Here is a 21,375-nt window from a genome sequence, read left to right as displayed (position 1 = left end):
ATCTCTGCGCCTCCCCTGCTACCTGGGCCGCGGAAATGCGCCTTCGGCCACTAGCGCTGTCGGATGGGAAGTTTACCATCAGTTTGTCCACCAGCGCCCTGTGGTATAGCATCATTCTCGAACCCCTTTCCTCTTCGGGAATGAGAGTGCAAAGGCTCTCCTTATACCGTGGATCGAGCAGTGTGTACACCCAGTAATCCGTAGTGGCCAGAATGCGTGTAACGCGAGGGTCACGAGAAAGGCATCCTAACATGAAGTCAGCCATGTGTGCCAGGGTACCTGTACGCAACACATGGCTGTCCTCACTCGGAAGATCACTTTCAGGATCCTCCTCCTCCTCCTCCTCTGGCCATACACGCTGAAAGGATGACAGGCAAGCTGCATCTATACCCTCAGCAGTGGGCCAAGCTGTCTCTTCCCCCTCCTCCTCATGCTCCTCCCCCTCCTCCTCCTCCTCTGGCCATACACGCTGAAAGGATGACAGGCAAACAGCATCTGTCCCCTCAGCAGTGGGCCAAGCTGTTTCTTCCCCCTCCTCCTCATGCTCCTCCCCTTCCTCCTCAACGAGCTGAGATATAGACATGAGGTTGCTCTGACTATCCAGCGACATACTGTCTTCCCCCGCCTCCGTTTCTGATTCCAAAGAGTCTGCCTTTATGCTTTGCAGGGAACTTCTCAAGAGGCATAGCAGAGGAATGGTGACACTAATGATTGCAGCATCGCCGCTCACCACCTGGGTAGACTGCTCAAAGTTTCCAAGGACCTGGCTAATGATTGCAAGGACCTGGCAGATGGCTGCCAATCAGGCCCACTCTTCTGTAAATAATTGAGGAGGCTGACTCCCACTGTGCCGCGCAAGTTGGAGTTGGTATTCCACTATAGCTCTACGCTGCTCATAGAGTCTGGCCAACATGTGGAGCGTAGAGTTCCACTGTGTGGGCACGTCGCACAGCAGTCGGTGCTCTGGCAGATTAAACCGATGTTGCAGGGTCCGGAGGGTGGCAGCGTGCGTGTGGAATTTGCAGAAATGTGCGCAGAGCTGGCGCACCTTTCCGAGCAGGTATGACAAGTGGGGGTAGCTTTTCAGAAAGCACTGCACCACCAAATTAAAGACATGGGCCAGGCATGGCACGTGCGTGAGGCTGCCGAGCTGCAGAGCCGCCACCAGGTTACGGCCGTTGTCACACACGACCATGCCCGGTTGGAGGCTCAGCGGCGAAAGCCAGCGGTCGGTCTGCTCTGTCAGACCCTGCAGCAGTTCGTGGGCCGTGTGGCTCTTCTCTCCTAAGCTGAGTAGTTTCAGCACGGCCTGCTGACGCTTGCCCACCGCTGTGCTGCCACGCCGCGTGACACCGACTGCTGGCGACGTGCTGCTGCTGCTGACACATCTTGATTGCGAGACAGAGGTTGCGGAGGAGGAGGAGGAGGAGGGTGGTTTAGTGGAGGAAGCATACACCCCCGCAGATACCACCACCGAGCTGGGGCCCGCAATTCGGGGGATGGGTAGGACGTGAGCGGTCCCAGGCTCTGACTCGGGAAAAGTAGTGGCGACTGGGAACCGAGTAGCGCGGGGCCGCCGCCGCCATCATGCTTTTGAAAGCCTCCGTTTCCACAAGCCTATACGGCAGCATCTCTAGGCTGATCAATTTTGCAATGTGCACGTTTAACGCTTGAGCGTGCGGGTGCGTGGCGTCGTACTTGCGCTTGCGCTCAAACTGTGATGCTAGCGACGTCTGGACGCTACGCTGAGAGACATTGCTGGATGGGGCCGAGGACAGCGGAGGTGAGGGTGTGGGTGCAGGCCAGGAGACAGTACTGCCTGTGTCCTCAGAGGGGGGTTGGATCTCAGTGGCAGGTTGGGGCACAGGGGGAGAGGCAGTGGTGCAAACCGGAGGCGGTGAACGGGCATCGTCCCACCTTGTGGGGTGCTTGGCCATCGTAATCCTGCGCATGCTGGTGGTGGTGCCTCCCCGGCTGATCTTGGCGCGACAAAGGTTGCACACCACTGTTCGTCGGTCGTCAGGCGTCTCTATGAAAAACTGCCACACCGTAGAGCACCTTGACCTCTGCAGGGTGACATGGCGCGAGGGGGCGCTTTGGGAACCAGTTGGTGGATTATTCGGTCTGGCCCTGCCTCTACCCCTGGCCACCGCAGTGGCTCGGCCTGTGCCCACACCCTGACTTGGGCCTCCGCGTCCTCGCCCGCGTCCACGTCCTATAGGCCTACCCCTGCCCCTCAGCATGGTGTATTAGCAGTAGTGCAGAAACAGAACGCTGTAATTAAATGTGACGCTTATTGGCCTGTGGTTGGAGGCTGACTTCGTTTACGGAACCCCAGGAAATAATTTGGCGCAAGCCTGCTGTAACACTTAGCTGGCTGTGTATTTATTTGGAGAACTACTACCCCCAGCAGACAAGGACCCAGAACACTGAGCACAGTGACAGGCAGGCCAAATAGATTTTTTTCAAATATTTTTTTTCAAAAGGACCACTGCGTATATTCAATCTATAATATATGTCTTCTGGCCCTGCCTACACAATTCTGTCCCTGATGTGTGTGTCACGGAACTGCAGTGTTGCACTGTTATTAACTGCAACAGACCGGTGATTTCAGAGCCAGGAAATAATTTGGCGCAAGCCTGCTGTAACACTTAGCTGGCTGCGTATTTATTTGGAGAAATACTACCCCCAGCAGACACGGACCCAGAACACTGAGCAGAGTGACAGGCAGGCCAAATAGATTTTTTTCAAATATTTTTTTCAAAAGGACCACTGTGTATATTCAATCTATAATATATGTCTTCTGGCCCTGCCTACACAATTCTGTCCCTGATGTGTGTGTCACGGAACTGCAGTGTTGCACTGTTATTAACTGCAACAGACCGGTGATTTCAGAGCCAGGAAATAATTTGGTGCAAGCCTGCTGTAACACTTAGCTGGCTGCGTATTTATTTGGAGAAATACTACCCCCAGCAGACACGGACCCAGAACACTGAGCAGAGTGACAGGCAGGCCAAATAGATTTTTTTCAAATATTTTTTTCAAAAGTACCACTGCGTATATTCAATCTATAATATATGTCTTCTGGCCCTGCCTACACAATTCTGTCCCTGATGTGTGTGTCACGGAACTGCAGTGTTGCACTGTTATTAACTGCAACAGACCGGTGATTTCAAAGCCAGGAAATAATTTGGCGCAAGCCTGCTGTAACACTTAGCTGGCTGCGTATTTATTTGGAGAACTACTACCCCCAGCAGACACGGACCCAGAACACTGAGCGCAGTGACAGGCAGGCCAAATAGATTTTTTTTCAATATTTTTTTCAAAAGGACCACTGCGTATATTCAATCTATAATATATGTCTTCTGGCCCTGCCTACACAATTCTATCCCTGGAGTATTACTGCAGGGCGCAATGCTCTGCACGGCCGATATACCAAAAAAAAAAAATGTGCAACACTGCTAAAAGCAGCCTCCACAGTACTGCACACGGTTAGATGTGGCCCTAAGAAGGACCGTTGGGGTTCTTGAAGCCTACAATAACTCCTAACGCTCTCCCTGCCTCCACACTTCTGTCCCTGGACTATTACTGCAGGGCGCAATGCTCTGCACGGCCGATATACCAAAAAATAAAAAATGTGCAACACTGCTAAAAGCAGCCTCCACACTACTGCACACGGTTAGATGTGGCCCTAAGAAGGACCGTTGGGGTTCTTGAAGCCTACACTAACTCCTAACACTCTCCCTATAGCAGCTCCGGCACCAACAGCACTGTCCCTCAGCTATCTCACAACGCATCTGAGGCGAGCCGCGGGAGGGGCCGATTTTTATACTCGGGTGACACCTGATCTCCCCAGCCACTCACTGCAGGGGGGTGGTATAGGGCTTGAACGTCGGAGGGGGAAGTTGTAATGCCTTCCCTGTCTTTCAATTGGCCAGAAAAGCGCGCTAACGTCTCAGAGAGGAAAGTGAAAGTAACCCAAACATCGCGTGGTACTCGTTACGAGTAACGAGCATCTCGAACACGCTAATACTCGAACGAGTATCAAGCTCGGACGAGTACGTTCGCTCATCTCTACTTAAAATCCCCAAAACGGTCATACTTACTGGTACAAAGGTCAATGGAAGTAACAAACACTAGAGTTGAGTGATTATTGAAATATTCGGGTCGGGAGTGCCAAACCAGATTTCCAAAAAATAATTGTGAATTGAAACAGCCAATTCCAACTCCCAGTGATTTCAATGGCAGTAAAAATAAGCTTCTATGTGTGTTTTCTTCTATGAATGTTGTCTAGTTGTTAGCACTGTTTTAAATCCTATTAAGGGTAACATCTGCATGGACTTTGAAAAACTCCATCCAGATGTTGCCCTTGGACAGATTTGAACCTACAGCTCCAGCACTACAAGGCAGCAAATCTAACAACTGAGCGACCACACCTGTTCTTTCTGCTTGAGAGGAGGAGAAAAATGGGAGGTATAAACACAAAGCAAACATAAAAACACCATATAGATGTTATGATTGCACTAGGGTTGCTCTTCTGTGCAATCAGACTGGACAAGCTACTCTTTGCTCCCCAAAAACAAAAAACAAATTTGTGTGCCCGTTACCCTGTCACCAGTTGACCAGTTCTACTTCCTAGGACACTCTTGGTAGGTACTAACCACTGCATTCCAGGAAAAGCGCACAAGAGCTGTTATTTCAGAGATGTTGTGTACCCATTACAGTTTTGCCAATCAAAGTCACTCAGATCCCTACAATTGTCCATTTTTCATGCCTTCTACACATCAACAACCAAAATCAAAAGGCAACTGTTCACTTCCTACCTATTGTACCCCACCCCAGAATGTAATGAGATATCGTTATTCACTTCACAAATCAGTAGTTTCAATGTTATTGCTGACCGGTGTTACTATAATCTTTATAATTCAATTGAAATATTTCCAATCTATATATATATAAAATTGAATGTATGTGTCTGTGTGTCTGTCTGTTTGTCCTTTATGCGCTACTACACCATTCATCCGATCGCCATGAAACTTTGGGAAGTTGTTGAGTGCACTCCTGGGAAGATAACTTGCATAGTACATCTATCCTATGATAAATGGCGCGCGTGCGAGCGTCGTCGACAGTTACGCCCCCCCCACGTAGATCGTTCGATTTTCATCATTGACACTAATTCTCTCACTTCCCAAAGACGTAGAAACATGAAATTTGGCACGAGCATTGATTATGTCATAAATAGGAAAAGCTAATGGGTCCCAACTCGATTATTCCATTCTAAGCGCAAAAGAATTAGCGTCCAAATTTTATGTACGGAATCTAATTCTCTCACTTTCTGATGTCATATATATAAAATTGAATGTATGTCTGTATGCGTGCGTGTCTGTTTGTCCTTTATGCGCTACTACGCCATTCATCCGATCGCAATGAAACTTTGGGAAGTTGTTGAGTACACTCCTGGGAAGATTATAGGCATAGTACATTTATGCTACGATAAATGGCGCGCATGCGTGCGTCGTCGACAGTTACGACCCCCGCACGTAGATCATTCGATTTCCATCATTGCCACTAATTCTCTCACTTCCCGATGTTGTAGAAACATGAAATTTGGCTGGAGCATTGATTATGTCATAAATAGGAAAAGGTAATGGGTCCCAACTCGATTATTTAATTGTAAGCACCAAAGAATTAGCGTCCAAATTTTACGTACAGAATCTAATTTTCTCGCTTCCCAATGTCATAGAAACTTGACATTTGGCACGAGCATTGATTATGTCATAAATAGGAAAAGTTATTGGGTCCCAACTCGATTATTTAATTGTAAGCACCAAAGAATTAGCGTCCAAATTTTACGTACGGAATCTAATTTTCTCGCTTCCCAATGTCATAGAAACTTGACATTTGGCACGAGCATTGATTATGTCATAAATAGGAAAAGTTATTGGGTCCCAACTCGATTATTTAATTGTAAGCACCAAAGAATTAGTGTCCAAATTTTACGTACAGCATCTAATTTTCTCGCTTCCCAATGTCATAGAAACTTGACATTTGGCACGAGCATTGATTATGTCATAAATAGGAAAACTTATTGGGTCCCAACTCGATTATTTAATTGTAAGCGCCAAAGAATTAGCGTCCAAATTTTATAAATGGTGCGTGCGTGCGTCGTCAACAGTTACGACCCCCCCACGTAGATGTTCGATTTCCAGCATTGATTATGTCATAAATAGGAAAAGTTAATGGGTCCCAACTCGATTATTCAATTCTATGCGCAAAAGAATTAGCGTCCAAATTTTACGTACGGAATCTAATTTTCTCGCTTCCCAATGTCATAGAAACGGGAAATTTGGCACGAGCATTGATTATGTCATAAATAGGAAAAGTTAATGGGTCCCAACTCGATTATTCAATTCTAAGCGCAAAAGAATTAGCGTCCAAATTTTACGTACGAAATGTAATTCTCTTACTTCCCAATGTAATAGAAACTTGAAATTATGTGTGGGCTAGATTTGGAGAATCCGTGCTTCTCACATGGACAACTGTATGTGGCCAGCTCACGCGTCGGAAAACCTTCGGATTTATTCGTATACGCACCAGACGGAAAAACAAAAAATATTGTGTATCCACAAGCACTTGATTAAATACATAGAATTAAAACAACATAAGACACAATGTAAATTCAATGTTATAAGAACGAGTTTCCTTGATTTTCCTTTCTTCTGATGTTGCAGCAACGCGCGATGGGTAAGCTAGTATATATATATCTATATATATAAAGCTGAAAGCCCTCACTGACTTACTGACTCACTGACTGACTGACTGACTCGCCAAAAGTTCTCCAACTTCCCGATATCGTAGAAACATAAATTTTGGCATGAGCATAGATTATATCCAAAATAGGAAAAGTAATTGGGTCCCAACTCGATTATTCAATTGTAGCGCAAAAGAATTTGCGTCGAAATTTTACGTACATAATCTAAATCTGTCACTTCCCAATGCCTTAGAAACTTAAAATTTGGCACGGGCATTGATTATGACAAATATAGGAAAAGCTAATGGGTCCCAACTTGATTATTCAATTCTATGCGCAAAAGAATTAGCGTCCAAATTTTACGTACGGAATCTAATTTTCTCACTTTCCGGTGTCATAGAAACAGGAAATTTGGCACGAGCATTGATTATATCATAAATAGGAAAAGCTAATGGGTCCCAAATCGATTATTCAATTCTATGCGCAAAAGAATTAGCGTCCAAATTTTACGTGCGGAATGTAATTTTTTCACTTTCCGGTGTCATAGAAACGGGAAATTTGGCACGAGCATTGATTATGTCATAAATAGGAAAAGCTAATGGGTCCCAACTCGATTATTCAATTCTAGCGCAAAGAATTGGCGTCGAAATTTTACGTGCGGAAGGTAATTTTTTCACTTTCCGGTGTCATAGAAACGGGAAATTTGGCACGAGCATTGATTATGTCATAAATAGGAAAAGCTAATGGGTCCCAACTCCATTATTCAATTTTATGCGCAAAAGAATTAGCGTCCAAATGTTACGTACGGAATGTAATTTTTTCACTTTCTGGTGTCATAGAAACGTGAAATTTGGCACGAGCATTGATTATGCCATATATAGGAAAAGCTAATGGGTCCCAACTCGAATATTCAATTCTAGCGCAAAAGAATTGGCGTCGAAATTTTACGTTCGGAATGTAATTTTTTCACTTTCCGGTGTCATAAAAACTGGAAATTTGGCACGAGCATTGATTATATCATAAATAGGAAAAGCTAATGGGTCCCAACTCAATTATTAAATTCTAGCGCAAAAGAATTGGTGTCGAAATTTTACGTGCGGAATGTAATTTTTCTCACTTTCCGGTGTCATAGAAATGTAAAATTTGGCACGAGCATTGATTATGTCATAAATAGGAAAAGCTAATAAGTCCCAACTCAATTATTCAATTCTATGCGCAAAAGAATTAGCGTCCAAATTTTACATACGGAATGTAATTTCTTCCCTTTCCGGTGTCATAGAAACAGGAAATTTGGCATGAGCATTGATTATGTCATAAATAGGAAAAGCTAATGGGTCCCAACTCCATTATTTAATTCTATGCGCAAAAGAATTAGCGTCCAAATTTTACGTGCGGAATGTAATTTTTTCTTTTTCCGGTGTCATAGAAACGGGAAATTTGGCACGAGCATTGATTATGTCATACATAGGAAAAGCTAATGGGTCCCAACTCGATTATTCAATTCTAATCACTGTGACAACCAAGGCTCTTCGAGCAATTTAAACTATTTGTCACTGAAAGTGCCTGAAACTAAAATATAACCTTTATTAATATTAATGATAAAAAACCAATACTGCTAAGGCAGGATGGTTCCGACCTAAACGGACACAAAATGACAGACAACCATACAAAACAACCACAAAATTAATTGCCTATGGGATTAGCGCAATTTGCTTAAGTAATTAGAATGACTCAAATACAGAATTTTAATATATTATTTAAATTGATAATGATAAGAGGGGCTACCAGATAAGGTGGTGACCGTAGCGGGCCGTTATCAGGTATACAAGGGACCAGAAAGTGGTAGCGCCTACTGAGATAACTCCATGTTGTTATGCATTAATAAGAACATGCCTATTGATGGAAAGACACTGTTCCAAAACAACTAGAGAGCGTCACTCATAAAACCCTAAGTGGTGGATAATGACAATTAGATCATCCACACTAGACAAATATTATACTAGTACACTCGCTTATGGGAGCACTGTACTGAGTCCGTAACCTTATTTGTTACTAGACTTATTCACTTCCCCATAGGGTCATCGATCTGACAAGACCCAGTTCTTAAATTAGGTCAAAGTCTGTATCATCGGAAACAGGCTAGAAGGCTGGACTTGTAATGACAATTAAGTCAGGAGAAGTCCAAGCTACTTATAATATATGTCAATTCGCAAAATTGCGAATTTGATGAACATATAAATAGTTAGCTGAAATCCAATGTGGACCAGGGCGAACAAGATCGTCCGTAATCGTCTAATCGTCAACGCGTTTAAACAAAAGAATTGGCGTCGAAATTTTACGTGCGGAAGGTAATTTTTTCACTTTCCGGTGTCATAGAAACAGGAAATTTGGCACAAGCATTGATTATGTCATAAATAGGAAACTCTAATGGGTCCCAACTCGATTATTCAATTCTAGCGCAAAAGAATTGGCGTCAAAATTTTACGTGCAGAATGTAACTTTTTCACTTTCCGGTGTCATAGAAACGGGAAATTTGGCACGAGCATTGATTATGTCATAAATAGGAAAAGCTAATGGGTCCCAACTCGATTATTCAATTTTAAGCGCAAAAGAATTAGTGTCCAAATTTTACGTATGTAATCTAATTCTCTCATTTCCTGATGTCATTTTATATAAAGGAAACGTCGCATGGTTGCCTCCCCGTGGTATTTCCTGGGTAACGCAGAGAACTATGCAAAATGGTGAACATATTTTTTTTCCTCAGTATCTCTAAAGAAACCACGACTTCATAAGCTTTTCCGTGTGAACACCAGATAAACACCAGTACCAAATTAACTCGGGCGAAGCCGGGTATATCAGCTACATATATAAATAAATGTATGTCTGTCTGTCCTTTATGCATTACTACTAGAGATGAGTGAACCTACTCGTTTCGAGTAATTACTCGATTGAGCACCGCGATTTTCGAGTACTTCCGTACTCGGGTGGAAAGATTCGGGGGGCGCCGGGTGGCGGGGGGAGGCGTGGCAGAGCTGGGGTAGCAGCGTGGAACCCTCTCTCCCTCTCCCCCCCCCCTCCCCGCTGCAACCCCCCACTCACCCACGGCGCCACCCAAATCTTTTCGCCCGAGTACGGAAGTACTCGAAAATCGCGGCGCTCGGGCAAAAAAGGGGCGTGGCCAGTAGGTTCGCTCATTTCTAATTACTACACCATTCATCCAATTGCCATGAAACTTTGGGAAGTTGTTGAGTACACTCCTGGTAAGATTCCTGGCATAGTACATCTATCTTACGATAGGTGGCTCGCGGGCGAGCATCGTGGACAGTTATGCCCCCCAGACAAAGATCGTTTGATTTCCATCTCAAGCACGAAAGCAAAAGGCATTACGATCTACGGGATGAATGTTAAACTACAAAATGATGCATCCGCCGAGGTAAAATGACAGCTGTGCTGTGATTGGTTGCTATATATTATACTGCTAAGGCAACATGAAAGCTGTGCTGTGATTGGTTGCTACTTCTTATACTACTGAGGTTACATGAAAGCTGTGCTGTGATTAGTTGCTATATATTTTACCGCTGAGGTAAAATGAATGCTGCGCTGTGATTGGTTGCTATTTTTTATATTGCTGAGGCAGAATAAATTTGCGCTGTGATTGGTTATTTCTCTTACTGCTGAGGTAACATGAAAGCTGCGCTGTGATTGGTTGTTATTAGTGATGAGCGAACGTACTCGTCCGAGCTTGATGCTCGGGCGAATATTAGGGTGTTCGGGATGCTCGTTACTCTTAACGAGCACCACGCGGTGTTCGGGTTACTTTTTACTTTCCTCTGTGAGACGTTAGCGCGCTTTTCTGGCCAATTGAAAGACAGGGAAGGCATTACAACTTCCCCCTGTGACGTTCAAGCCCTATACCACCCCCCTGCTGTGAGTGGCTGGGGAGATCAGATGTCACCCGAGTATAAAAGTCGGCCCCTCCCGCGGCTCGCCTCAGATGCCTTGTGAGTTAGCTGAGGGAAAGTGCTGCTGCTGGTGCTGCTGTAGGGAGAGTGTTAGGAGTGAGTGTAGGCTTCAAGAACCCCAACGGTCCTTCTCAGGGCCACATCTATCCGTGTGCAGTAATGTGGAGGGTGCTGTTAGCAGTGTTGCGCAATTTTTTTTTTTTCAAAATCGGCTGTCTGCAGAGCATTGCGCCCTGCAGTAATAGTCCAGGGACAGAAGTGGTGGTTAGGCAGGGAGAGTGTTAGGAGTGAGTGTTGGCTTCAAGAACCCCAACGGTCCTTCTTAGGGCCACATTTAACCGTGTGCTGTACTGTGCAGGCTGCTGTTAGCAGTGTTGCATCTTTTTTTTTTTCAAAATCGGCTGTGCAGAGCATTGCGCCCTGCAGTAATACTACAGGGAGAGAATTGTGTAGGCAGGGCCAGAAGACATATATTATTGATTGAATATAGTCAGTGGGCCTTTTCTTTAAAAAAAAAGGGAAAAATTCTATGTGGCCTGCCTCTGTCAGTCCTCAGCGTTCTGGGTACGTGTGTGGTGGGTGGAGATAGTAAAAAAAATCATACGCAGCCAGCTACGTTTAACAGCAGTCTTGCGCCAATTTATTTCCTTCCTGCCTGGGGAAAATCACCGCTCTGCTGCACTTCATATAACTGCATTTCTGTGGAGCAGATTTCTTTTCTGATTGAATATAGTCAGTGGGCCTTTTCTTTAAAAAAAAGGGAAAAATTCTATTTGTCCTGCAGGCTTGCGCCAATTTATTTCCTGCCTGGGAAATCACTGGTAATACAGCATGCTGAGGGGTAGGGGTAGGCCTAGAGGACGTGGCCGAGGACGCGTAGGCCCAAGTGAGGGTGTGGGCACAGGCCGAGCTCCTGATCCAGGTGTATCGCAGCCGACTGCTGCGCGATTAGGAGAGAGGCACGTTTCTGGCGTCCCCACATTCATCGCCCAATTAATGGGTCCACGCGGGAGACCTTTATTAGAAAATGAGCAGTGTGAGCAGGTCCTGTCGTGGATGGCAGAAAGTGCTTCGAGCAAGCTATCATCCACCCACAGTTCTGCGCCGTCCAGTGCTGCAAATCTGAATCCTCTGGCTGCTGCTCCTCCTTCCTCCCAGCCTCCTCACTCCACTACAATGACACATGCTCAGGAGCAGGCAGACTCCCAGGAACTGTTCTCGGGCCCCTGCTCAGATTGGGCAGCAGTGGTTCCTCTCCCACCAGAGGAGTTTATCGTCACTGATGCCCAACCATTGGAAAGTTCCCGGGGTCCGGGGGATGAGGCTGGGGACTTCCGGCAACTGTCTCAAGACCTTTCAGTGGGTGAGGAGGACGATGATGATGAGACACAGTTGTCTATCGGTGAGGTAGTAGTAAGGGCAGTAAGTCCGAGGGAGGAGCACACAGAGGATTCGGAGGAAGAGCAGCAGGACGATGAGGTGACTGACCCCACCTGGTGTGCAACGCCTACTCAGGACAGGTCTTCAGAGGGGGAGGCAAGGGCAGCAGCAGGGCAGGTTGCAAGAGGCAGTGCGGTGTCCAGGGGTAGAGGCAGGGCCAGACCGAATAATCCACCAACTGTTTCCCAAAGCGCACCCTCGCGCCATGCCACCCTGCAGAGGCCAAGGTGCTCTAAGGTCTGGCAGTTTTTCACAGAGACGCCTGACGACCGACGAACAGTGGTGTGCAACCTTTGTCGCGCCAAGATCAGCCGGGGAGCCACCACCAACAGCCTCACCACCACCAGCATGCGCAGACATATGATGGCCAAGCACCCCACAAGGTGGGACAAAGGCCGTTCACCGCCTCCGGTTTGCACCGCTGCCTCTCCCCCTGTGCCCCAACCTGCCACTGAGATCCAACCCCGCTCTGAGGACACAGGCACTACCGTCTCCTGGCCTGCACCCACACCCTCACCTCCACTGTCCTCGGCCCAATCCAGCAATGTCTCGCACCGCACCGTCCAGCCGTCGCTAGCGCAAGTGTTTGAGCGCAAGCGCAAGTACGCCACCACGCACCCGCACGCTCAAGCGTTAACCGTCCACATAGCCAAATTTATCAGCCTTGAGATGCTGCCGTATAGGGTTGTGGAAACGGAGTCCTTCAAAAGTATGATGGCGGCGGCGGCCCCGTGCTACTCAGTTCCCAGTCGCCACTACTTTTCCCGATGTGCCGTCCCAGCCCTGCACGACCATGTCTCCCGCAACATTGTACGCGCCCTCACCAACGCGGTTACTGCCAAGGTCCACTTAACAACGGACACGTGGACAAGCACAGGCGGGCAGGGCCACTATATCTCCCTGACGGCACATTGGGTGAATTTAGTGGAGGCTGGGACAGAGTCAGAGCCTGGGACCGCTCACGTCCTACCCACCCCCAGAATTGCGGGCCCCAGCTCGGTGCTGGTATCTGCGGCGGTGTATGCTTCCTCCACTAAACCACCCTCCTCCTCCTCCTCCTCCAACGCAACATCTGTCTCGCAATCAAGATGTGTCAGCAGCAGCAGCGCGTCGCCAGCAGTCGGTGTCGCGCGTCGTGGCAGCACAGCGGTGGGCAAGCGTCAGCAGGCCGTGCTGAAACTACTCAGCTTAGGAGATAAGAGGCACACGGCCCACGAACTGCTGCAGGGTCTGACAGAGCAGACCGACCGCTGGCTTGCGCCGCTGAGCCTCCAACCGGGCATGGTCGTGTGTGACAACGGTCGTAACCTGGTGGCGGCTCTGCAGCTCGGCAGCCTCACGCACGTGCCATGCCTGGCCCACGTCTTTAATTTGGTGGTTCAGCGCTTTCTGAAAAGCTACCCACGCTTGTCAGACCTGCTCGTAAAGGTGCGCCGGCTCTGAGCACATTTCCGCAAGTCCCACACGGACGCTGCCACCCTGCGGACCCTGCAACATTGGTTTAATCTGCCAGTGCACCGACTGCTGTGCGACGTGCCCACACGGTGGAACTCTACGCTCCACATGTTGGCCAGGCTCTATGAGCAGCGTAGAGCTATAGTGGAATACCAACTCCAACATGGGCGGCGCAGTGGGAGTCAGCCTCCTCAATTATTTTCAGAAGAGTGGGCCTGGTTGGCAGACATCTGCCAGGTCCTTCAAAACTTTGAGCAGTCTACCCAGGTGGTGAGCGGCGATGCTGCAATCATTAGCGTCACCATTCCTCTGCTATGCATCTTGAGAAGTTCCCTGCAAAGCATAAAGGCAGACACTTTGCGCTCGGAAACAGAGCCGGGGGAAGACAGTATGTCGCTGGATAGTCAGAGCACCCTCCTGTCTATATCTCAGCGCGTTCAGGAGGAGGAGGAGGAGCATGAGGAGGATGAGGAGGAGGGGGAAGAGACAGCTGGGCCCACTGCTGACGGTACCCATGCTGCTTGCCTGTCATCCTTTCAGCGTGTATGGCCTGAGGAGGAGGAGGAGGAGGAGGAAGAGGATCCTGAAAGTGATCTTCCTAGTGAAGACAGCCATGTGTTGCGTACAGGTACCCTGGCACACATGGCTGACTTCATGTTAGGATGCCTTTCTCGTGACCCTCGCGTTGCACGCATTCTGGCCACTACGGATTACTGGGTGTACACATTGCTCGACCCACGATATAAGGAGAACCTTTCCACTCTCATTCCCGAAGAGGAAAGGGGTTCGAGAGTGTTGCTATACCACAGGACCCTGGCGGACAAGCTGATGGTAAAATTCCCATCCGACAGCGCTAGTGGCAGAAGGCGCACTTCCGAGGGCCAGGTAGCAGGGAAGGTGCGGAGATCGAGCAGCATGTACAGCACAGGCAATACAACAGTCTTTAAGGCCCTGGACAGCTTTATGGCTCCCCAGCAAGACTGTGTCACCGCTCCCCAGTCAAGGCTGAGTCGGCGGGAGCACTGTAAAAGGATGGTGAGGGAGTACGTAGCCGATCGCACGACCGTCCTCCCTGACGCCTCTGCCACCTACAACTACTGGGTGTCGAAGCTGGACACGTGGCCTGAACTCGCGCTGTATGCCCTGGAGGTGCTTGCTTGTCCTGCGGCTAGCGTCCTGTCAGAGAGGGTGTTTTGTGCGGCTGGGGGAATCATCACAGATAAGCGTACCCGCCTGTCAACCGACAGTGCCGACAGGCTTACACTCATCAAGATGAACAAAGCCTGGATTTCCCCAGACTTCTCTTCTCCACCAGCGGACAGCAGCGATACGTAAGCAATACGTAGGCTGCACCCGCGGATGGAAGCATCGTTCTCTCTCACCATCCAAAACGGGGACATTTCTGCTTCATCAATCTGTGTATAATATTCCTCCTCCTCCTGCTCCTCCTCCTGAAACCTCACGTAATGACGCCGAACGGGCAATTTTTCTTAGGGCCACAAGGCTCACTCATATAATTTTTCTAAAAATTTTTTATACGTTTCAATGCTCTTAAAAGCGTTGAAACTTTAACTTGAACCAATTTTTCGTTAAACTGGGCTGCCTCCAGGCCTAGTTACCACTTAAGCCACATTAACCAAAGCGATTAATGGGTTTCACCTGCCCTCTTGGTTGGCCAGGGCCAATTTTTCTGATGTACATTAGTAGTGTGGATACAGCAATTTTTGTGGGCCCTCGCCTACAGTGTAATCAAATTAATTTTTAGCCCACCTGCATTACAGCTGACGTTACATCCGCTGTGTTGGGCAATGCAATGGGATATTTTTATGTACCGCCGGTGGGTTCCAGGGAGCCACCCATGCTGTGGGTCCACAGGGAATTATAAATGCATCTGTTTCCACTTCTAAAGAACCCCAGACTGACTGGGGCATGCATTGTGGGCCGAAGCCCACCTGCATTAAGCACGACATTACTACCTCAGCTGTGTTGGGCAATGCAATGGGATATTTTTATGTACCGCCGGTGGCTTCCTGGCACCCACCCATGCTGTGGGTCCACAGGGAATTATAAATGCATCTGTTTCCACTTCTAAAGAACCCCAGTCAGACTGGGGCATGCAGTGTGGTCGGAAGCCCACCTGCATTAAGCACGACATTACTACCTCAGCTGTGTTGGGCAATGCAATGGGATATTTTTATGTACCGCCGGTGGCTTCCTGGCACCCACCCATGCTGTGGGTCCACAGAGAATTATAAATGCATCTGTTTCCACTTCTAAAGAACCCCAGTCAGACTGGGGCATGCAGTGTGGGCCGAAGCCCACCTGCATTAAGCACGACATTACTACCTCAGCTGTGTTGGGCAATGCAATGGGATATTTTTATGTACCGCCGGTGGGTTCCAGGGGGCCACCCATGCTGTCGGTCCACAGGGACTTCACAATAGGGAGTTGTACCTGCCTGTGTCTATGAATTAAAAACCGCGGTCTGACTGGGGCATGCAGACACCTTGACAGAATGAATAGTGTGTGGCACATAGGTTCCCCATTGCTATGCTCACGTGTGCAGCTCCTGATGGCGGTGGCACAGGATTCTATTTCTCATTGCTTCTGTACAGCATTGTGGGCTATCGCCCCGCCCCTTTTAAAGAGGGTCGCTGCCTAGCCGTGCCAACCCTCTGCAGTGTGTGCCTGCGGTTCCTCGTCATGGCAGACGCACTTATAAATAGACATGAGGGTGGTGTGGCATGAGGGCAGCTGAAGGCTGCGCAGGGACACTTTTGTGTGCGCTGTGGACACTGGGTCGTGCGGGGGGGTTGGGCAGCATGTAACCCAGGAGAAGTGGCAGCGGAGTGTCATGCAGGCAGTGATTGTGCTTTGTTGGAGGTAGTGTGGTGCTTAGCTAAGGTATCCATTGCTAATGAGTGCTTTTCAGAAGTAAAAGTTGTTGGGATTGGGGGGGGCCCACTCTTGCCGGTATTGTGGCTTAATAGTGGGACCTGTGAACTTGAGATGCAGCCCAACATGTAGCCCCTCGCCTGCCCTATCCGTTGCTGTGTCGTTCCCATCACTTTCTTGAATTGCCCAGATTTTCACACATGAAAACCTTAGCGAGCATCGACAAAATACAAAAATGCTCGGGTCGCCCATTGACTTCAATGGGGTTCGTTATTCGAAACGAACCCTCGAGCATCGCGATAATTTCGTCCCGAGTAACGAGCACCCGAGCATTTTGGTGCTCGCTCATCTCTAGTTGTTATATAGTATACTGCTGAGGTAACATGAAAGCTATGCTGTAATTGGGTGTTATCTATATATATAAAGACGAAAGCCCTCACTGACTCACTCACTGCTTCACTGACTGACTCGCCAAAAATTCTCCAACTTCCCGGTGTCGTAGAAACATGAAATTTGGCACAAGCATAGATTATGTCATAAATAGGAAAAGCTAATGGGTCCCAACTCGATTATTTAATTCTAGCGCAAATGAATTAGCGTCCAAATTTTACATACATAATCTAATTCTCTCACTTTCCAATGTCCCAGAAACTTGAAATTTGGCACAACCATTGATTATGTCATAGATAGGAAAAGCTAATGGGTCCCAACTCAATTATTTAATTCTAGCGCAAAAGAATCAGCGTCCAAATTTTACATACGGAATGTGATTCTCTCACTTCCCGATGTAATTTGGCATGAGTATTGAATATATGATAAATAGGATACGCTAATGGGTCCCAACTCGATTATTCAATTCTAAGTGCCAAAGAATTTGCGTCCAAATTTCATGTACGGAATCTAATTTTCTCACTTCCCAATGTCATAGAAACTTGAAATTTAGCACGAGCATTGATTATGTCATAAATAGGAAAAGCTAATGGGTTCCAACTCGATTATTCAATTCTAGCACAAAAGAATTAGCGTCCAAATTTTACGTACGTAATCTAATTCTCTCACTTGAAATTTGGCACGAGCATTGATTATGTCATAAATAGGAAAAGCTAAAGGGTCCCAACTCGATTAATCAATTCCAAGCGCAAAAGATTTAGCGTCTAAATTTTACGTACATAATCTAATTCTCTCACTTCCCGATGTCATAGATATTAGAAATTTGTCACGAGCATTGATTATGTCATAATAGGAAAAGCTAATGGGTCCTAAGTCAATTAATTAATTTTAAGCGCAAAAAAATTAGCGTCCAAATTTTACGTACGTAATCTAATTCTCTCATTTCCCAATGTCGTAGAAACATGAAATTTGGCACGGGCATTGACTATGTCATAAATAGAAAAAGTAAATAGGTCCCAACTCGATTATTCAATTCTAAGTGCAAAAGATTTAGCGTCTAAATGTTACTTACGTAATCTAATACTCTCACTTCCTGATGCCATAGAAGCATGAAATTTGACACAAGCATAGATTATGTCATAAATAGGAAAAGCTAATGGGTCCCAACTCAATTATTCAATTCTAAGAGCAAAAGAATTACCGTCCAAATTTTACATACGTAATCTAATTCTCTCACTTCCCAATGTCATAGAAATTTGAAATTTGGCACAAGCATTGATTATTATGTCATAAATAGGAAAAGTTAATGGGTCCCAAATCGATTATTCAATTCTAAGCGTAAAAGAATTAGCGTCCAAATTTTACGTACGTAATCTAATTCTCTCACTTCCCAATGTCATAGAAACATGAAATTTGGCATGAGCATTGATTATGTCATAAATAGGAAAAGTTAATAGGTCCCAACTCGATTATTCAATTCTAGCGCAAAAGAACTAGCCTCCAAATTTTACATACGGAATCTAATTCTCTCACTTCTTGGTGTAATAGAAAGTTGAAATTTGGCACGAGCATAGATTATGTCATAAATAGGAAAAGCTAATGGGTCCCAACTCGATTATTCAATTCTAAGCGCGAAAGAATTAATGTCCAAATTTTACGTACGGAATCTAATTCTCTCACTTCCCGGTGTCATAGAAACGTGAAATTTGGCACGGGCATTGATTATGTCATACGTAGGAAAAGTTGATGGGTCCCAACTCCATTATTCAATTCTAAGTGCAAAAGATTTAGCATCCAAATTTTATGTATGGAATGTAATTCTCTCACTTTCTGGTGTCATAGATACTTGAAATTTGGCACGGGCATGGATTATGTCATAAATAGGAAAAGCTAATGGGTCCCAACTTGATTATTCAATACTATGCGCAAAACAATTAGTGTCCAAATTTTACGTACGGAATCTAATTCTCTCACTTTCTGGTGTCATAGAAACTTGAAATTTGGCACGGGCATTGATTATGTCATAAGTAGGAAAAGTTAATGGGTCCCAACTCGATTATTCAATTCTAAGCGCATAACAATTAGCGTCCAAATTTTTTTATGTACGGAATCTAATTCTTTCACTTCCCGGTGTCATAGAAACTTGAAATTTGGCACAGGCATTGATTATGTCATAAGTTGGAAAAGTTAATCGGTCCCAACTCGATTACTGAAATCTAAGTTCAAAAGAATTAGCGTCCAAATTTTTCGTACATAATCTAATTCTCTCACTTCCCGATGCCTTTTTTATATATATATTTATATTTAAAGGAAACGTCGCATGGTTACCTCCACGGGGTGTTTCCTGGGTAACGCAAAGAACCATGCAAAATGGTGAACATATTTTTTTCCCAGTATCTCGGTAAGTAACCACGACTTCATAAGATTTTCCATGTGAACACCAAATAAACACCAGTACCAAATTAACTCGGGCGAAGCCGGGTATATCAGCTAGCATATTATAAAGCTGAGGTAACATGTAAGCTGCGATGCGATTGGTTGTTATATATTATACCACTGAGGTAACATGAAAGCTGCGCTGTGATTGGTTGTTATATATTATACCACTGAGGTAACATGAAAGCTGCGCTGTGATTGGTTGTTATCTAGATATATAAAAACGAATATATGTATGTTTGTCTGTCTTTGCAGCAACGTGCGACGGGTAAGCTAGTTTATTCATAAAAAATTAGTTTTTTGGTTGAGTTGTCTTAAAAAAAAAATACAAAAGCAAAAGAAAGACAAAGATATTTGAAGCCACGATAGTTATCCTTGTAATACCTGAGGTTGCACTGACACCCTGCTCCCCTTTCTCTCCAACAGATCCTCTCTCTCCTTTTTCTCCAGGAGGACCAAGTTTTCCAGGAGGTCCCTGAATTCCTCGAGACCCCTGTGGACCTGTGTGAGATTGTACAAATGAAAAAATAAATGCTACCTAGTAGTCAAGTGGTAGTATCTCTGGAGGTACTGGTTCACGTGTTACTGTAATGCTGTAAGTTTGCTTATACTGGTAAAGTTAACGACAATCAGTAATATAAGTGAGTTGCTCTATCACAATATTGATCGCTTACCTTTCTCTCCCTTTTCTCCTTTTGGTCCTTCTTTGCCATCTCTTCCATCCCTTCCAGGCAATCCACTGGGGTGATGTGCACTACATGTTATAACAGCACATGTGTTGGGCACGTCCTCACATTTGCCATTATCTGTAACTGTGTGTGCATTCAGGAAGAGTCCATATAGTAGAAAACTAAAAAGCTGTATAAACCTCATTATCCAGGATGTTTCTCTAAAAAATAAATGTTATTGTCACTTTGCTGCAATTGTAAAAATTACCTTAAGGGCGCCTACCCACTGGCGATTTTTTTTCCTTTGCGTTTTGCGTTTTTTTCTGAAGAGCAATTAGTATAGAATGTGTTCTTGTCCATTTGCGTTTTTTTTTTTCGGTTCGTTGCAATTTTTCACATAGGAACTGTCAGTTGCATATGTGTCCTTATTTTTCTCTTAATGCACCCATGAATGTCAATGGAAATTAACGGAAAAGGCGCGAAAAACGCCGCAAAAAACGCACGGAAAACGCGCCAAAAATGCTGCATTTTTCACGCACGAAAATCAGCAACGCCAGTGGGTAGGCGCCCTAAGGGTGACTACCCACTACAGTTTTTTTTCTCTGCGAAATTCGCAGAGTTGTTAAAATCGCGATCGCACAAAATCGCAATTTAACGCGAAATCGTGATTTTGCGTGATCGCAAATTTAACATTACAAGTCTTATAGACCCCTGCAGAAAAAAAAACACGAATTTCGCAGTGAAAAAAAACTGTAGTGGGTAGTCACCCTAAGTATGGTATAATATACAGTATAGTATAATATTTTGGAAAAGAGGTATTCTAGTAATTCAAAGTGAAAGTTATATGCTTTGTAGATAGGTCATTGGTAGTTGATGGATGGGGGCTCACCACTTGGGACCTCCATCCATCAACTGATAATCTGGCTCACTGTCCAGTGCAGTGGGCTAGATGTTGTCATAAGTGGATAAGGAAGGAAGTGCGCTGGCTTCACTCCCATTGAAGTCAATATGAGAGCTGCACTGCTCCTCCAAGGTCTTTATTCAGTCACTATGTGGTGGTAGTATGTTATCATGGTGTGGCAGTATTGTTTCACGCTTATATAGTGTTGTTACTGGTAATGTTGGTCTTAGAATAATGCGTTTTGTACAGTGACAGTATGGAGGTTATTTTAGAGGAAATGAAAATTGCAGTACAACTAAAAATGATTTTATTTTTTTAAATAATTAATAGTAAACCTTAATAATGTTTATTCTGTTATTTATTTAGTCCAATTAGGGACATCCCAGTGTGATTGTTTGATTCTTTTTATAAGGCTATATGCCCAGTATAGCAATGAAATTTTCAGTGTGAGTGTAATATGACAAAGTAATGTATTAA

The 21,375-nt window shown here is 45.7% G+C and overlaps 1 protein-coding gene across 1 annotated transcript in view; it reads right to left on the bottom strand.

Annotated features, from left to right (window-relative positions):
* The window catches only part of LOC136624788 (mannose-binding protein C-like), a 34,341-nt gene that overhangs the window by 8,997 nt on the left and 3,969 nt on the right, over positions 1-21,375 (bottom strand). Inside the window, exons 2-3 of the mRNA XM_066598724.1 lie at positions 20,004-20,218; positions 19,714-19,830 (exon numbers count right to left, since the gene is read on the bottom strand). Coding sequence (XP_066454821.1) covers positions 19,714-19,830; positions 20,004-20,202 — 316 coding nt within the window. The 5' untranslated portion in view covers positions 20,203-20,218. The remainder of the gene's footprint in view (positions 1-19,713; positions 19,831-20,003; positions 20,219-21,375) is intronic.

The sequence above is a fragment of the Eleutherodactylus coqui genome, chromosome 4 (assembly GCF_035609145.1).
Source record: "Eleutherodactylus coqui strain aEleCoq1 chromosome 4, aEleCoq1.hap1, whole genome shotgun sequence".
Taxonomy (NCBI): Eukaryota; Metazoa; Chordata; class Amphibia; order Anura; family Eleutherodactylidae; genus Eleutherodactylus; species Eleutherodactylus coqui.
Note: the sequence above shows the minus strand (reverse complement) of the source record. Positions and strands in the feature narration are given on the sequence as shown.